Source organism: Sinocyclocheilus grahami, unplaced genomic scaffold (genome assembly GCF_001515645.1).
Source record: "Sinocyclocheilus grahami isolate Dianchi unplaced genomic scaffold, SAMN03320097.WGS_v1.1 scaffold366.1, whole genome shotgun sequence".
NCBI lineage: Eukaryota > Metazoa > Chordata > Actinopteri > Cypriniformes > Cyprinidae > Sinocyclocheilus > Sinocyclocheilus grahami.
Window position 1 is genome coordinate 891,805 of NW_015505545.1, and position 16,408 is coordinate 908,212.

At 36.4% G+C, this 16,408-nt stretch overlaps 1 protein-coding gene across 1 annotated transcript; it reads right to left on the bottom strand.

Annotated features, from left to right (window-relative positions):
* Positions 1 to 3,999: 3,999 nt before the first annotated feature.
* Positions 4,000 to 11,925, bottom strand: LOC107549242 (ammonium transporter Rh type B-like). The gene is made up of 10 exons (XM_016230252.1): positions 11,630 to 11,925; positions 9,759 to 9,945; positions 9,280 to 9,430; positions 8,293 to 8,440; positions 8,054 to 8,220; positions 7,831 to 7,968; positions 7,608 to 7,741; positions 5,128 to 5,249; positions 4,498 to 4,571; positions 4,000 to 4,272 (listed from the first exon to the last, which is right to left on the bottom strand). The coding sequence occupies exons 1-10, from the start codon at positions 11,817 to 11,819 to the stop codon at positions 4,195 to 4,197; spliced, it is 1,389 nt and encodes a 462-aa protein (XP_016085738.1). The 5' UTR covers positions 11,820 to 11,925; the 3' UTR covers positions 4,000 to 4,194.
* Positions 11,926 to 16,408: the final 4,483 nt, after the last annotated feature.

Below are 16,408 nucleotides of genomic sequence, written 5' to 3' on the forward strand. Positions count from 1 at the left end.
GGAGTTGGTCATTCCTGATTCAGGTGTTTTACTAAAAAGTAAATGCCAAACAAAGAATGTTCCCCTATTGTTAGCATATGCCTAATTTTCTTTAGGTTCTTTAGATTTTCTGTAACTATAATTCAGTGTTCTCAGAACACTGCAGGGAGGTAAGAACCTAGTAAGAACGTAGCTATATATAACCTTTCTAATGGTTATTTTTTAGGTTTTTATCAAAAAACAAAAATCCCATAAACTGAATGAGTGTGCTAAAATTAGCTTAATGGCTCTAGGTCCAAAAAAAAAAAAGCAATAGACTAGAAAACACAACAATTAATCAGTCCATCACGTAGGTTTCAATCTCCAGCGCCGTTTAATTTTGAAACCCTTTCAAACAAAAACAAAAAAGCTCAATTTCAAACACAACACACAAACAAATCAAGTATGTAAATACCCTATTACGTGCAGTTAGCATTCTTCATTTTTGCTGATTATAAAGCGCAATTAAGCACTTCAGCGTTAGCGCCTATTCACATCCCAGCTGTCCACCTGTCTGAGGCCTGGGAAAAGACCGGTCAAAATGACTGAAACACATCATGAGCATCTGAGGTTCCATGAAGAACCCTTAACATCAATGGAACTTTAGTTAAAAAAGTTTTATAAATTTAGTTTATACTAAAGTTTTAGTTTACTAAAGTTCTTTATAGTGGAAAAAGGTTCTTTAGATTTTTTAAATGTTCTTCACACTCAAAAAACAAAACGAAGAAGAAAAAAAACTTCACTGAAAGGTTCTTTCAGGAACCCAAAAATGGTTCTTTATGACATCACTGCAAAAAAACACATTTGGAACCTTTCTTTATAGGAGTGTATAGCTCCGTAACAATAGAATAGAATACAGTGCGCCTTGTAGCTGGACACATTGACATATCCATAGCCAAAGTTGTGCTGTCTTCGTAGAAATGTCAAATAAATATATGCAAGGTAGTGTCATTGTATTTGTAATCCACTAGCTCTCTCTCTATTTTTCTCGTTGTGCTGTTTGTGTGAGCACTGATTAGAGGGAGGCCTGTGGCTGAAAGGGTCCATGGCCCCTGAGCACAGCCTGTCTGTAATCCTGTTAATGTGAGCTAAAGAGACGCACTCTCCCCATACAGACAGGCTTTCAGAGCGCACACAGGACATTCCCCTCAGCACAAACTCTCACTGACCCACTTAGAGACATTTTTACGAGAGAAAATGGATAAATAAACTCTCAGAGGAGTTGGTCATTCCTGATTCAGGTGTTTTACTAAAAAGTAAATGCCAAACAAAGAACGTTCCCCTATTGTTAGCATATGCCTAATTTTCTTTAGATTTTCTGTAACTATAATTCAGTGTTCTCAGAACACTGCAGGGAGGTAAGAACCTAGTAAGAACGTAGCTATATATAACCTTTCTAATGGTTATTTTTTAGGTTTTTATCTAAAAACAAAAATCCCATAAACTGAATGAGTGTGCTAAAATTAGCTTAATGGCTCTAGGTCCAAAAAAAAAAAAGCAATAGACTAGAAAACACAACAATTAATCAGTCCATCACGTAGGTTTCAATCTCCAGCGCCGTTTAATTTTGAAACCCTTTCAAACAAAAACAAAAAAGCTCAATTTCAAACACAACACACAAACAAATCAAGTATGTAAATACCCTATTACGTGCAGTTAGCATTCTTCATTTTTGCTGATTATAAAGCGCAATTAAGCACTTCAGCGTTAGCGCCTATTCACATCCCAGCTGTCCACCTGTCTGAGGCCTGGGAAAAGACCTTGGCGCTGGTTCACGCCGCGGCGCCGTCATAGAATAGAATAGAATAGAATAGAATAGAATACAGTGCACCTTGTACCTGGACATACTGACACATCCTCAATTAGCCAAAGTTCTGCTGTCTTCATATTTCAAATAAATATATGCAAGGTAGTGTCATTGTATTTGTAATCCACTCTCTCTATTTTTCTCGTTGTGCTGTTTGTGTGAGCACTGATCAGAGGGAGGCCTGCAGTTGAAAGGGTCCATGGCCCCTGAGCACAGCCTGCCTGTAATCCTGTTAATGTGAGCTAAAGAGAGGCACTCTCCCCATACAGACAGGCTTTCAGAGAGCACACAGGACTTTTCCCTCAGCACACACTCCCACTGACCCACTTAGAGTCCTTCTTATGGGGGGAAAATGGATAAACATCAGAGGAATTGGTCATTCCTGATTCAGGTCTATTACTAAAAGGTAAATGCCAAATGGGGGGGAACCAATTCCTAATAATCTAGAAAAATGTTCTTGAGGTCATTTAGATTTTATGTAACTATAATGCATTGCTCTCAGAACACTGCAGGGAGGTAAGAACCTAATAAGAACATATATGGAATGTTATGGTTATTTTAAGGTTTTATAAACAAGAATTTTAAAAAATCCATAAACTAAAATTAGTGTGCTAAAATGATCTTGATTGGCTCTAGGTTTAAAAAAACAAACAAAAAAACAACAGAATTTTTGGACTACAACACAACAGTTGGTCAAAGTCTATCACGTGAACTTCAATCGCCAGCGCAATTTCTTTATGAAACCCTTAAAGCTCCATTTCAAACAAAACACACAAACATATCAAGTATGTAAATACCCTATTACGTGCAGTTAGTATTCTTCATTTTTGCTGATTATAAAGCGCAATTAAGCACTTCAGCGTTAGCGCCTATTCACATCCCAGCTGTCCACCTGTCTGAGGCCTGGGAAAAGACCTTGGCGCTGGTTCACGCCGCGGCGCCGTCTCTGTAAAACACGCAGTGCGCGAATGAAAAGGAGCGTAGAGCTGCTCCTCGCACAGCCCGCGAGCTCCAGGCGCTCCTAATAATCAAAATAAGACCCCCACTTTCCCTTCTCCGTTTGATCCTAGAAAGTGAAACTGTGCTAATTACCCGACGGAGACCATCTGGACTCTTCGTTAACCCTTCCCGCAGTGACTGTAGGCGCCAATAAGTATTCTTGAATTAAACGGCGCCTTCACTAGGAATCAGCGAGATCTGACATCGTTGTTTATCACTGAAAAAAAAAATCACTTCGCCTACGTGGTGAAAAAAACACATTCCCAATTCAAAAAATATACTGTGTATTTCTCTCACACCTTCAAGGGATTATTAAAATAAAAATGACAGCAATATAAATCTGAACAATTTATTTGAATGGCATTCCATACAGAATTTGTCGTTCAAACGCAGGTTATGCCGAGTAGAAATAATCCTGGTAAAGAAACACTTTCGCCTACGTGGTGAAAAAAACACATTCCCAATTCAAAAAATATACTGTGTATTTCTCTCACACCTTCAAGGGATTATTAAAATAAAAATGACAGCAATATAAATCTGAACAATTTATTTGAATGGCATTCCATACAGAATTTGTCGTTCAAACGCAGGTTATGCCGAGTAGAAATAATCCTGGTAAAGAAACACTTTTTCTTTAAAACAGATAAACATGTAACTATATACATTTAACATCTTAAATCAATCAAAACATTTTCCCCTCCGATTTTAGTAGTCAATAAAACATGTTAATTAATGTCCCATATTCACAGTATTTCTAAACTTTTTGTTTGAAACAAATAATCCAGAAATCTAAGATAAAATGTGCGCTCATAAGAAACGTTTTACAAAACCTGTAACTCACAGAGAGTTTTATGTTGTAGATATTAAATTCCAGCTGTTTAGGGTTAATACAATTTCTTATTAAATTTTAGGAGAATAAAAAAAATATATACCAAATTAATACAAAATATTTTTCCATACATCCCGCAACAGATTCTCGTTGTTCTTGCAAACATATTCAAAATAAAGAGAAAGCATAAACTATATTTTGGAGTAGGCTATCTTAAATTACAAATATTTCTAGAAGGTAATCTAGCTTGTCCTCTGTCCCGGCGCAGTAGAGCCATTCTCAGCTCTGCATGACCACCATCTAGTGGTCTGATAAGGAGTCACAGGTTTGTTGTACATTCTCAATGTTGTTCCTCAGGTAAACTGGGCTAATAGTTTTATATAATAACATATTCTGATATTAACAATATTGGAACAAAGTTTACCATTTTATTTTAAGAGTGTAAGTAAAAAAATGGCACCTGCAGTGAACGTCACAGGTGACAGGACTTGTGCAAGGTTATGTAGTAATGAACAAATACAAACAGGTGAACGCAGACAATTTAGCTGCTGAGTTTTTCCACTTCGTTTGATGTGGCCACTTCGTAAAGCTCTTGATGGCCTTCCTCCTCCCCTGGTACCTGAAATACATTCACATTTCCAATTAGCACATGATAAGACTGAATGTCGTTCAAAATACTCAAAACTGTCTCTGCATATTGTACATACAATGTCATACAATACTGCACATTAGGCAATAATGCCTAATAAGTCAAGGACAGGTAAGGAATCTAAGGTTAAAACAGGCTTACAGAATACAGCATAAACTATAAAATGCTGTAAAAATGGTACTGAAAAGTTTTTACCTCCCAGTAGAGTCCATCCTCAAAGCAGTGAGTATCTGGAGGAGCACCGTAAATGGGCAGCTTCAGAATGAACCCTGAGAAAAACAGACATATTATGTTTGATCTGAGATCGATAACTCACAATATACTGAACACACATGTATACACAGGGAAGCATGAACAATCTAATGTATGATTTTCTTTAAAACTTTGCAAACAATCGCTGTGTAGGGGGATTGAATGTCATTTATTACAAAATATTTATATTTTCTGTTTTGTTACTCAATGTTTTTAGTGTAGCTTTAGTCTGTGTTCCATTCACAAAGTTTTTTAACCAAACCAAACTGAATATATTATAGTGATCATTTTTGTTGTTGTCGTTTTTGTTGTGAATATTACAATATTATTATTACTATATTATTTATTTCTGTCCCAAACTGAAAATGAAATGAAAATATTTGCCATTTTACAATTAATAAAACATTAAGCTCTATGCATTTTGCCTTGTTTATGTGTTTTCAGTGTGTGGCACAAATGTGCGTTTCAAAACATGGCACAGTATGATAACAGTGCAAAACTTCAAATTGATAAGATCAAATAATTGGCCTAGTGGAAGCATGCACTCACTGCACTTTCAAACTGTACACCCACCTGTAATGAGACCACCAAACAGAGCCATTCCTAGTGTGACGGCCAGAGAAATAGCCTGAAATCCACCCCTAGATTGAGGGTTCCATTTCCCAGTTTCAACATCAGCGAAAACTCTTTGCAATCTGAGTAAGATGGGATACAGAGGCACATACAGTGTGTGTCAGTTCTCACTAGGGTTGGGAATCGAAAATCGATTCCAATTCCAGAATCGGATACTTAAGGTCAGGAATCGGCTACTTGTAAAATTTAAATTTGGATTCCGCCTATCGATTCCTGTGAGCGCTTTTTTTCTTTCTTTTGTTTCTCTTCGTCTGTGAGGACCCGGCCATGGCGATCTGCCAGGACTTCAGCCGTGGTTCGTCCGTGCTGCGAACGAACAGTATCACCAGTGTGATTTGAACATTCATATATGCGTTTGCGCTGCCGCTGACCTAAAGGGAGCAGCTGTCATGTATGAAACAGCTTCAATGCAGTCTTTTCAACTACACAGTATTATTATTTCTGCGTTACAAACATTCAAATAATCACTAACTATGTTTCTATCACTCTGTTTTAATGCGCATTTTGAAGTATTGCATGAGAAACGAGTGATGGAAAAGCCAAATTTCGAAAAGAAATCCCTTAATTTGCAAAAAAGTTTTTACGCTCGCTTGAGGTGGTTTTTGACTTAATGCGAATAATGGGAGATGGAAACGCATTTTGCGAATAAATCCCGCATGAGCGTTCAAAAAAGTCATGTGACTTTGCACTATGGGACAGCATAACCTGACTAATCAGCGCACTGATTTTGTTGCACAGCATCTGAAATGTTGTCATGGCCATTTCTGTATAACTGCCTCCCAGAACGGTCTACCATGACTGCGTTCCCAAACAGCAGATATTCACCTCCAAAAGCAAGACCGCAATTATTGTGTTTTGTCTGCTCACTCAAAGCACAAGTAATTTATTATATTTAAGAATTATTACATTAAGTGGCTTCTCTTACTTTTCTTAGTGACATTTAGTGCCAGTTTATCAGGAAGTGACGATTTTGTTCTCCTTGACTCGTTGGATGGAAACAGTGCTTGTTCGCAAATGTTTTATGCGATATTCCAATTTTGCGCACAAGTTAAATTCGCAACTTTGGATGGAAACCCAAGTACTTCCAGAAGTACTGGGATAAAATTTATATTTCAGATATAAACGCTGATGTGTATGGTAGTGATCAAAATAGAGTCAATCACCCTTTGAAAGTAATTTGACACTTCAAATAAAGATTTATTGATCACATTGTTATGCCAGTAGGTGGCGAAAAGGGGCTGTTAAAATGTATTTGTCTTTGAATCATTTCAGAGAATTGTTCAAAAATGCTGATTCATCCAGTAATGAAACAAGTAAATCTTGATTGAGTCATTGAATCGTTCATTCATCAATTACATCATGAAAGCATTAAAATATATAAAAAATAAATCGGCATTAAAAAAAAACTCAATTTATCAAGAATCATGCAGCTCTATTTTGCACACAAACAGCTCTTAAACGAGTCCAGTTTTTATGTAGCCTGCTGATTTTTGTTCATGGTATTCAGCTGCAACTAAATGTTTTGCAAACAGAGACAGAATAAATTTGTTTGATATTTAAATGTTTGAATTTTTTTATCACACTGGAATCGAAACTGGGAATCGGAAAGAATCGGAATCGATAAGCAGAATTGGAAAATGAATTGATAAAATTCAAACGATTCCCAACCCTAGTTCTCACACAGAATGAGTTCTACAATATTTTCAGCCATGACACACAAGTATGCAAAACAAAGCAAAACTATTAACCTTATTAAATAACATTAATTAACATATAAAATATGAATACAATTATAAACGATACTGTTGTGTGACAGATGTGTTTGTGGACCAAATCAATAACACAATCACAAATCATTAATTATGCAAATTACACACACACACACACACACACACACACATATATATATATATATATATATATATATATATACACAGTATATTAACTACTGACTTACCCAAACGTCTGGGAGCTGCAACTAAATGTTTTGCAAACAGAGACAGAATAAATTTGTTTGATATTTAAATGTTTGAATTTTTTTATCACACTGGAATCGAAACTGGGAATCGGAAAGAATCGGAATCGATAAGCAGAATTGGAAAATGAATTGATAAAATTCAAACGATTCCCAACCCTAGTTCTCACACAGAATGAGTTCTACAATATTTTCAGCCATGACACACAAGTATGCAAAACAAAGCAAAACTATTAACCTTATTAAATAACATTAATTAACATATAAAATATGAATACAATTATAAACGATACTGTTGTGTGACAGATGTGTTTGTGGACCAAATCAATAACACAATCACAAATCATTAATTATGCAAATTACACACACACACACACACACACACACATATATATATATATATATATATATATATATATACACAGTATATTAACTACTGACTTACCCATGTCCATAAACGTCTGGGGATGCCAGGGCAGCGGTGACCGCACCCACTACAGCTCCCAGAACCCCTGGCATTCCATGCAGGTTATGAATGCCACAAGTGTCCTGAATCTTCAGTTTCGATTCCAAAACCGGCTAAAAGAGCACAAAACAGCAACAAACGTGATACTGAGGCTTCTTGTGGATGTTTATAGTTATGTGTCAGAGAAATGTGCGCTACTAACCGTGAGGTATTTGTATCCCAGAACTGAAATAGTTCCAGCGAGGAATCCAACGATCATAGCGCCAAACGCAGTCAGCATCATCTCTCCAGCTGTTCCCACAGCAACACCACCAGCCAGTGCGGCATTCTGGATGTGCACCTGAAAAAGACAGAGGCTTGTAAGAGGGTTTGTAATGTTGCAGTTTGTAACGTAGTATCAAAGATAGCCACAAGGGGATGCTCACCATGTCCAGTTTGCCTTCGGGGTTGACTAGGGCGGAGAAAGCGAATGTAGCCAGTGTGCAGGCAGCCAGAGAGTAGTAAGTGTTCATGGCGGTTCTGTGCTGTGGGTCACCGTAGTTTGTAATGGCTGAGTTGAAGCTGGGCCAGAACATCCACAGATAGATGGTACCTGAGCAGAACCCAAGCTTTAGTGGATCAGAGTCCTGGTTGATCACAAGTTAGAATTTTTTAGGTGACTTACCGATCATGGCAAAGAGGTCAGAGTGGTAGACAGACGAGTTTCTGTGTTTGCTCTTGTCCAGGTTTGGCCGGTACAGCACACGGGTCACCATTAGGCCAAAGTATGCACCAAATGTATGAATGGTCATGGATCCTCCAGCATCATTGATCTAGAGATACCGTTAACATTTAAATTTGTACTGTCATGTTTACACTCATAAATGTAAGAATATAAATATGTATATAGTTTTTGAACTCCATATGCAGACTGCAACTTATTTGTTTTTAGCTTATTAGTTTTCTCTGTGGATATTTAATTTAGATGTAAAGTAAATGTAAATGTGAAGTACTCAAATGTAATCTAGTAGAACTTGTTTTGTTAAAGTCTAAGGTGGAACTGTAACTACATATTATATGCACATCTACATTTGGCCAGACCAAAAAATAAATAAAAGACACATATTTGAAAGTAATATATACGATAATTTATAATGGCATTAGATGTAAAGAGAAACCCATTCATACTCAATCTACTCAGGATGCAGGACTTATAAAATAGTTTACAACAAGCTATACACTGTGATTATGATAGTAATATCATGAATTTGTCTTTATTATGCTGGCGGGAAATATTAGGGGCATAATATATAAGAGATTTTTTAATTAGCTGTATTGGTCGATATTGAATATTTAATTGTGTATGCTGTGTATGTCATATGAAGCATTTAAAATGATAAATTTTATTTCATTTTATTTTTTAATGATTTAGACAAAACACAAAAAAATTATTTTTGTATTTATCATTTATCTTCCATTACATAAAAATAATTATTGGTTTATAAACCAGAATTTCGATATTGGTGCATCCCTATCAAACATGTATCCAGTATTTCAAAAATTCACAAGTTATTCAGGTGAAAATCCAGATTTAGTAACAATTAGCAAAATCTGAAAATTCCAATGATCTTTGTTTGTGCTTTTATAGATCAGACAGTGCGTTTACACTCACCCCAAGGATGGAAAGCAGGATGAACTCATTGACAGCGAACAATGTCACCTCAAAAATGGCCATAACAAGTAGTTGCACAGGACTGGTCTTCCCCAAAACGGCGCCAAAAGAGATCAGCACGGAACCAGTGCAGAAGTCTGCATTTATCATGCTGCAGAACAAACATATTCACTGTGAGTAATTATAAATACAGTAGTGCAGGTGTCTGTGAGTCAGGGGCTGCAGAGTCTAGTCATCTGCTCAACCACCACATCCACTTAGTGGCGCTGTGTTCAGCTGTAATCTACTTTACACCCAAGGCAACAGCATCAGCAAATGTTTTTGACATTATTTTATCTGACTGTTGTAGGCCTTTGATAACAGATCTTTATTAGCCACTACTGCTGCTGGCCTCCAAACATCACCAGTCTCTTTAAAATGCAGATTACTGGTTGTAAGAAACAAAAACATAAAAGTCATATGTGGGGTTCAAGTTTTACCTAGTCACGCCAACATGGATTTTGCCATGGTGCAAGCCGTGGAAAAAGCCCTGCATAAGTGTGGCCCACTGTAGGGAAAAGGCTGCGATGAGGAAGTTAAATCCGACGCTACTGAATCCATAACGTTGCAGAAATGTCATCAGGAACCCGAAGCCCACAAAGATCATGACATGAACATCCTGGAAACCTAAAACACAAAGTCAGTTAGCTGTTTTCCCTATTCTTTCCCCTCTCGTTCTCACAGTTTTACATTTTTAATAGTAATCTCATAAACTGCAATTGCTCACTGATATGTGTGTGGACTGGACACATACAGAAAATTGTTTTTTCTTACATGGGTACTTAGCAGCACCATTCAGGGCCAATTTTACACTATGGGTATGCTGAACCCTACATTAACCCCCATGTTCTTCTCTGTGTAGAGCCATTCATTCACCCTTTTCACTTCTTTTGACACAATTACACTGTTGCCAAGCAACTGGCCATTGACCTGGGCACCAATGAGGATGGCATGGCCCCTGTGGGCAAACTGTCCCACATACCTCTCACACTCACCCTTCTTTGGCAGCCCATAAATAAGTCTATGAGCTCTATGTGTAAGCTGAGTTTACTGCAGGACAATTAAGTCTTTTAAATGGATAGTTAACCCAAAAATTATACTAATGTCTCTCCAAACCTAAATAACCTTTATTTATTTTGTGACTCTCTTTTTTTGGTCTAAAATAAAAGTCAGTGGGATCCAAACTGGTTGGACCCCACTGACTGTGATCATATGAACAAAATATCTTCTTTTGCATTCAAAGGATGAAAGAAAGTCATATAGGTTTAAAACAACAATAGGGTGAGTAAAGGATAATGGAATTTTCTATCCCTTCAATTAAATCAATAAGTGAACTGTGAAGCAATGTATTTGCATCCTTACAAAGTAGACAACCTAAACTGTGATTGGCAGAGCATTATAATTTATTGTATTTGAACATAATATATAAAAATGTGATTCATCAATTGTCATACACCCCTGAATGCAGTTGTTTCTCATGTCACACCTGTTGTTATGTGTCCTGCAGTTGAGCAATGACAAGCAAAACAGATGTGACCACTACCCATGAAGGTAAAATTGCATATTGTTGAAGATTAGGGATCAAATACTGTACAGACAAGAAGTCTTTTACAAGACAATAAAATCCCTTTTCTTTGCAGAGGATTTGCCCCTTTTTCTCTTTATCCTACCTAATATATGCAGTATTCTGTTAAACCTGATAAGTTAAGTCTGTGAAATCTGTCATGATTTATGCCATTGCTAAGTCATTGTATATAATTTACATGTAGGTGTGTCCTGGATTTGCAGTGCAGACATAACATGAAATGCAATAAATGTAATTAAGTGCTTCACACAAGTCCGGTGCTGAGGGCAAGTTTAGTGCAGATCGCAGAGATTAAAGGACAAGATGAGGGTTTAGTAAAGCGAGGTGGTTGGGAAATCCAACTACGGTTTGACAAGAAATGACAAATGCACAAAGACAAACCCAAAATAAACAATAAATCAAGCTTTTAAAGAGATCAAATTCTGAGTGAAATGTAAACGTGCTTCACTTAAACCGGTCAGACCACTCAGTTCAGGACGATGTTCGTCTGTAAGTACGACCAATCAAACACATTCCTCGGTTATCAAGTTAAAAGGCACCACGTGTGTTTCTACTGGTGAACTCAATAGATTTACAGATCCATATTATTGTTATTACTCAATAATTACCCAGTTACATGATCGTATCAGATCCACAAATATGTTCTCAACAATGAGTGCTGAATATAAAATCCAGGCCTATTTTTACTAGTTTTCTACGCAGCATTCATTCAAAAGTGTCACTTACTGGGATAACGATAGTAGAACTCATTTTCATGATCATTTCTAGTAGCACTATCGGTTCTGTTTTCATTCCACAGCATGGCATGAGTGTCATCGTTATATTCCACCAGCGTTCCAAAGAGGATGATGAGGATGACTTCCAAGATGATGCATAACAGCGGCAGCCGTAGCCTCATGTTAGTAGACTCAGCCATGGTGCTTCCCCTATACAAGTATCCTTTGCTCTCTCTCTCTATCCCCTTTCCTCTTTCTGGAGCAGGGCGCAGGCTCTGATGGGTCTGGAGGCAGAGTGCAAGAGAACATTAGCTGACACAAGTCTTTTTATTGTTAGTTTTGCCACTTGTGATCTTAGTAACGCCCACCTGCTCTCTCAAGTCTGCTGATTTGCAGCAGTTCTGGGCTCCTCCCTCACCTTTTTGCTCATGCACGAGGAGTACATTTTTGGCCAATGAGAATATTCAAGTAAAATGTGAACAATTCTATTACAAAAGAGCAATTTTTAACAGGAAGGTCAAATAGATGGTCAAAGATTTGGATGGAAAGTTGAAGAAGTGATTTCTAGATTTTTCTCTAGATATGGGTAATTAGACGTATTAAATGGCTAAGTGGAAATAGGTCCAGTATATTGAGGCCGATAATGATCAGTGTTCCATTAATATTGCCAATGTGGGATGTACATAGAAATCTAAAGGTGATAGATGTGTCTTAGTCATATTTGAACATGATGGCATATGTTTTATCCACATTTAAAGCAGTTAAACTTAATTATTACAAACACATTTTTTTCCCACAACTTCTGTCCCCCAGGATTCACTTTCAAACACATTCCACAACAGATACATACATTTTGAATTGACAAGGACATGAACTCAAAACATTCAGTATTGGTACTCAGGGCTCTACAGTGCGACCATTTCAGTCGCATTTGCGACTGGAAACTACTGCGTGCGACAAAACCCTTTTGTAAGGGAGTTTGCCGATGTGATATTGATTTAATACAACAGTTCATTGCACAAGAAGTTAATATTAAGTGACTTATATTTTCTGACTACAACACTATTGCCTTAGTTTGCTCTATTTCATCAACGAAAATAGTTTAAAACAAAGAACAGCTGAGCCGCTGCACATCTCCATTCAAACACGGCGTTTCGTTTATGAATGAACTGCGTTTTTTAATTAATCTAGTGAGTTAATGATTCAATTACCCATTCATAAAGAAAAGTCACATACTGCGTTCCTGAATGAATCAGCCGTTCGAACGAATCAATTAAATGAATGATTCAGTGATAAAATCAGTGACTTACCGCCACCTGCTGGGATTTTAGTTTCATTTTTAAAGTATCTTTTCTGTTATTTAAATCATTCAATATTTCTATATTCTAAATTTTATATTTAAAACATTAACCTCAACATGAATTTAATTGCACTCATGCGACCTCTGAGCCTCATTAAACGTCTGAAAATACACATACAAGCCACTTGTGTGTTCTTCTGTGCCATCTCTCTAGTACAAATGTATTTCTTAAATACCTATTTTCATTTGATTGGTAACTTATTCTTATTCTACTTGTTTTTATTCTGTTGTTTTAATTAGAAATATTAAAAAGCTTATAAATATATATTTTTTAATTTGACATAAAAGATGACATGTTTTTAATAAAGTTAGATAAATGCCATTACAAAGGTAAAAACAAAATTCCCTGTAAATCACTTTGAGTCAAATATCACCTCGTAATGGGAAGGTAAATTTTTTATCAGAATTTTTTTTATTATTGATTAGAAGGTGCTCCTAAATTTTGGACCATGCTCCTAAATTAAAAAAAAAAAAGAGAAGTAAGTGTAGAGCCCTGGTACTGATTGATGAATAGTATCTGTCTTTATGACAGGTGACATTTCCGCTAGAGATTGGATTTGAAACTGCAAGTGACACAATGACCTGAACTGTTTGCCTCATATATACAATGAAAAACAGCTTTACAATTCCACTGTCATATCTATCTACTCACACACGAAAGTTTGGATTAGTAAGAATTTGTAAATAATGTATAATAGTGTATACAATATATAATGTACAAACAGTAATATTGTGAAATATTATTACAAATTTTTTTTTCAATTTGAATATATTTTAAAATGTAATTTATTCCTGTTATGAATCACATGATCCTTAAGAAATTATTCTAATAGTCTGACTTAGTGCTCAGGGAACATGTCTTATTGTTCTGAATATTGAAAAGTTGTTCTGCTTAATATTTTTGGGGATTCTGCGAAAAAAAAGAATACAAATTTAATAGAAAGTTCAAAAGAACAGCATTTATGTTAACTTTCTGTAACAATGTAAAAGACTTTACTGTCACACATTTCTGTCACAATTTAAAACATCCTACCTTAATAAAAGTATAAACAATAGTTTTACTGACCCCAAACTTTTGAATGGTAGGGTCTATATATATTTAATAGTGCAAAATATTAGTAAAAATACACGTGTAGGCAGGAGTAACACAAGAAAATGTATCAAATCAGTGACTTTGTCGAATCCAGCAAACACCCCACTGGCTGGTTTAAACTGTTTCTAAATTCACAGGAATCATTTCTACTGTAATGTTTATACAACACCGTTGATAAAGGCCTTCGGCTCTCTGGCTGACAAGGGCAACTTAAAAGAAAACATACAAAAAAGAGTGTTTAATCCCTCCTTGCACTCTTGTGGCTGAAGTATGATAAGAGGATGAGACGTAATTCTACACGCTTTGGAAACAAAACAAAACAAACAAGAAACTTTTAAGTGTTACATTCTGTGTGAATGAGTTATAAAGTCAAACATTTTGCAGATAAACAGATTCTAGTAATGTGTGCTGATAAAGAAAATAGGGTCAATTTTGATTTCATGTGGCCTTAAACAAGCTGACAAAATGTTAAAACAGCCTTGCGGAAAATAACTAAAAACTATTTAGGCACAGCTTTCTGGACTGACCCGAAAGCTAAACCCATCAAGTGTCACTTTGATTCTTCCGGGTCAACAGTGCATGACCTTTGATCTCTTTCACCTCTGCTTTCATCTATGAGTAGCTGAAGAGCACTGGGTTCACAAACATCTGTGTGTACAAGTCCTTTCTCAAATCTCACTTTTGTCTTTCAGGCTCCAATGTTTCAAGCTCAGAAAAAGTGATTTGGATGTGTAAGTATGAAAAGGAAACATATATGTCTGTAGGAAATAATAGGCTAATATGATAAGTACACACTCTCCTGTCTGAAGTGCTTTTGAAAGGAGTGAGAAAAAAATAACATTGAAAGGAGCAGTGAAGCTCTCATGAACAGAAGTTTTAACAAGACAAGACATTCTCTGCGTGAACCATGCAGCACATTGTACACCAGAGGGAAATTCATGGTGCAGGAAAAATCAAGTCAAACCTGCACTCCCACTAAAGTCAAATGTCACTGCTTTGAGTGCAAATGACAAAACTGAACAATTATTAGGTGCTCAAAGAGGTGAACTTGGTGGTAAAGGCCTGTAGCTAAATCTGTACAAGATAACACCACTTCCAAGAGATTCTCTTCATCATCTACAAAGCTACTGCCCAGTGGGGTCTTTTGAAAGATCTTGAGATCCCGTACTTTGGGATTCCTTTGCATGCAGCTACAGGCTCTGGTACACACATCCATTCATCATCTGATATCATACGAGGCAAAACAGTTCAATTAAACTATAACCAGTGAACCGCTAAATGCCATTCAGATGCTGAATGTATACTTTATATAGGCTAACTGGTGTGAAGGAATGCCAAGTGTTCTCTTTCCGACAAAGGGACAAAATAACATTGGTTATGCAATGATGAAGAGCTGCAGTAATCATTAAGGAAGCAAACAAAAATGACTGTGTTGCATCACAGCAAGATCGATAATTTTAACAGCTATCGATAGGAAGATCTATATTATATCTTTAGAAAAATTACAGAAGTCATATCTGAACCCCTTAGATTATGTGTTAACGTGGAGTGAGTGACCTCGTAAAAGTGTTTAGAAACATCAACAAATGTGTTATATTGACAGTAAACAAACAAGAAGCCTAACTGTCCCTCTTTGAGTCAGAGAGCAGCCTGAGGTTAAGGACAGGACTGTTACCAGAGCATGACAAGTCATTTCACCTTGTCTCTTTTAAATCAGTCTTCAACTGATAAAATGTTTGCACACTCTTTTTATGCTATGGAGGTCCTGGACATGTGATTCTGTCACAGGCACCGTATATATGAGGTCAAGTTACACAAATAAATATATGTGTCTTTTACATCTCTATTCACACAATAAAATGATGATGTAAATTATTATGTACCAGTATGAAAATCTAATTTCGACAGATAGGTGTCCTGTTCCTCATGCTGGTAACTATACCAGACATCTAACAATCAAACAATTAACATTCAAACTGTGCTTCTGGTCAACCATAAAAATATTTATATAACCGAAAACAAGCTGAGAGTTCAGCAATGTGGAAGCTATCTCTAATTGGTCAGGAAGGATGGGTCTGCATAATTACTTTCATAATTAAATTTTTCACTGCATCGGCCTATATTAAGTGGACATTAGAGTATCAGACTTCACTGTAACGGTTCACAGTAAGAACAATAACTGTATTAGTGTCCACACCATAAACATGATAAAATTCCATTTATTAGAAACACACAAAGCAGTACTGTTGTCTGCTGCTTTATTACACATATATAAATGATTAAACGAACAGACCTTATTATAGAAATGTGTCCCCAGATTTTTTTCTGAACTAATT